The 3,209-nt window shown below is 32.7% G+C and overlaps 1 protein-coding gene across 1 annotated transcript; it reads right to left on the bottom strand.

Annotated features, from left to right (window-relative positions):
- Positions 1 to 465: 465 nt before the first annotated feature.
- On the bottom strand, positions 466 to 1,591 carry LOC120091255 (NDR1/HIN1-like protein 10). Its single transcript, XM_039049204.2, has one exon. It carries the CDS (start codon positions 1,337 to 1,339, stop codon positions 671 to 673), a length of 669 nt encoding a protein of 222 aa, XP_038905132.1. The 5' UTR covers positions 1,340 to 1,591; the 3' UTR covers positions 466 to 670.
- Between the last annotated feature and the right edge of the window lie 1,618 nt (positions 1,592 to 3,209).

The raw sequence follows: 3,209 nt of genomic DNA on the forward strand, positions 1-3,209 counted from the left end.
GATGGAGATATTTTTGAACTTTTATTAAGTTAAAGGTATTTTTGAAACATTTTGAAAGTTCAAGTGTATTTTTTAAACAAAATTTTAACATTTTCAACTCAAAACTAACGGCAAAGATATTTTGTTTTAACTCTTTTTGAAAGTTTAAAGGTATTTTTGAAAATTTGAAACTTCATAGATATTTTTTATATAGAAGGTAAAGTTCAAGAACATTTTTATAATTTAACCTAATTAATACGGAGTGATATCAAATTTTCAAACATATAATAGATTTATAGATGTTTCAGTCACATGCTATGCTCATATAATTATGTTTATAATGTCTCTTTTACAAGTTATAGATTTGAATTTCCACCCTATTTGAAAATTGAATTTTAAAAGAAATTGATATTAAAAAATATGAATACCAAATCTAAAAGAAATTGATATTAAAAACTATGAGTACCTAATCCATTAGAAAGAATATACAAAAATAGAATATTTATTCAATACCAAAATAAATATACAACCAACTAGAAAACGTAAAGTATATCAACATAGAAACAAAAACAATAAAATAAAAAAATAAAATAAAATACAATATCAAGGAAAAAATCAGAATAAGTATAGAGTTGACTCAGTCAAAAAAATCTGCAGAGAGTTGACTGAGTCAAAACCGAAAAGATTTCAATCAGAAATCGAAATCGCAGCGAGTGGTTTGAAAGAAAGGAGAGGAGTTTGCATTCGATTTCAATGGAACGTTCAATTCACAGTTAACCTTTGGCCTGAAATTCCCAATCCTCACGGCGCCGACTTTCAACCTTAGCCGGAGACGGAACTTCACATCGACGTCGAAGACGCCGGCAAGTGTCTCACCGTTAAACTCCGCAAGCTTCTCGCCGGCGAGAAGCACCACCTGTTGGCCGTCAAAGTGGGGGCTGAGGACGGTGGTGGTCTTGTGGCCTTGGTAGAACGCCGGCAGCCACTGGGTGTTTAGCCTCTGGTCTTTATAAAATGGGGAAGCTTCGATGACATCGTAGTAAACTCCAATTCGCTTGTTGGGGTTTCGGATAGTGAGGTTTAAAGCGAGGTTGTAATGGAGTTGGTTTCCGGAGACGTTGAATCGGGTGAGTTCAGCGCCGTTGACGTCGAATTTGAGCTTATTGGGACGGAATATGAGCCATAATATCAACACCGCTACACCAACCACCACGACTATGCCGATGAGGAGCTTGAGAAAGGTGGTGAACAGGCAACAGGCGCAGCCGCGGCCGCGGCCATGGCGGTGGTAGGTCTTTGCCGGAGGAGGGACGGCTGGGCCGTAGAAGGCGCCGTTGAGGTGGGGTTGTTTGTCAGCCATATTGGAGAAATGAAAGAGAAGAGAGATGAAATATGGGAAATGGAAGGCGAAGAAATCGTATAAATAGATAAGGAAGTCGGCGTTTGTACGCGTAATGGAAGCTTTGTACGAACTTTCTTACAGATATTTTCTTTTTAATTTTATATTTTCAAAAAGTTGTGGTAAAAGTTATATACTAAAGGCTCCATTTATTTATTGTGTATCACGACAATGTACTTTCAAAAATAAAATGAATCTACTAACATTTATGAAAATGAATTTATAATGTGATCAAATGAATTATAATAGTACAAGAGTATTGGTAATTAAATTTTGTTTACATAGGAGTTGTAATTTTTCTTATCAATTTTAATGAAACTATCCCTTTTGAAGTTCATGCAATACTTGGTGCATACATCTTATTCTATCCAATTTTTGCCACTCACTTTAATCAATACACAAAAAAAAAAAAAAAAAAAATCAAAATATTTGCATCTATGTATGCATTATTGTTATTGTTGTTATTTTAAGTAAGCAAACAGGAAAAACAAAAATCCCCTACAAGATTACATCAAATGATACAACCAAAATAAACCATTAAGGATAAAAAGGACAGAGAGAACATGACTCTTAGTCCTCCAAACGCTTTCTTAGTGAGGTAGTATGCCAAGCCATCGTGGTAACGGCGAACGTGAGAGAAAGAAACGATTCTTACCTCGTACCCCCTCACTTTGATCTCATCATTCAAAAACGCAACTTCAACTGAAAGGATCCACACCATCATTATTTAGCAACTTATAACAACCTCCAAGCAGTTGCATTCAATTATCAAGTTCAAAAATGTTAATATCATAAATATGCTCAAGAACATGAAGTATGCCAATCGCTTCGAGAACCTTAATATTACTACTCTTAAGAATGAACTTCAAACCAATAAGACAGACATGACCTCAAGTCTCAGACAAGACCACGACGTATATATGTATTAGTTCAATTTGTGTATTTGTGTATTTACGTATTTGCTAATGTCACTAGTTATATGAACAATCTAATTGTATTATTTCAATAATCATCCAATTATATGCAATACCAAGTTTTACAAACTTGTATATTCAAAAACATATTTATTGAGTACTAAAAATCATAAACTTTAAAATATATATACACGTATATAATTTGAACATAAACATAACACACATCAAAAGTTGTAGGTCAATCACTGTGAAGCACAGATACTTCATGTGAGGTAAAGAATCAGTATCAGACACGTATCGGATATCGATACTTCCAGATACTTCTCAAATACGTATCTGACACACGATTTGACGTATCTATACTTTCAGATACTTTCTAGATATGTATCTGACACGCGATTTAACGTATCTATTTCTATGCGTACTTTTTTTTAAGAAAAAAGACAAGTAACTCATCTAATTTTTCCCAATCTAAAATTAGGCAACCTAGTTAAAAAGCTCACTACTCGAATCCAAAACTAAAAGAAAAATAATAAATAACGGACCAAACCCTAGACCAGAATCATCTAATCTCCATCTTTACATTTGAGTCCCCACAAAGTCTATCAAAATATAAACTATTTGGATATATTCAACAATAAGTTCTTTATTTATCTTCATACTTCCCTCTCTGATTTTCTTTTTCTTCTTCTTTGCAATATGAGTCACTTTTCTATTGCATTTTATTAACTATTGTATTTCAACATTTTAGATGTTGTTTTTTTTGTATTGTATTTTAGTATTTATATTCTATTTTGTGCTATTGTTATTAACTTGTATACTAAATTTATCTATATCCTAGATTCTTTTGAAGAATAAAAAATGTATCTTCAACGTATCAGTATCCTCATTTTTTAGAAATATATATAAAAAATATA

This window comes from Benincasa hispida, chromosome 11, assembly GCF_027475165.1.
Source record: "Benincasa hispida cultivar pf3 chromosome 11, pf3_genome.v1.1, whole genome shotgun sequence".
In the NCBI taxonomy this organism is placed as follows: Eukaryota; Viridiplantae; Streptophyta; class Magnoliopsida; order Cucurbitales; family Cucurbitaceae; genus Benincasa; species Benincasa hispida.

Excerpts from the sequence above, each read along its gene's own strand:
- LOC120091255 (XM_039049204.2), bottom strand. The coding sequence starts at position 1,339 with ATGGCTGACAAACAACCCCACCTCAACGGCGCCTTCTACGGCCCAGCC.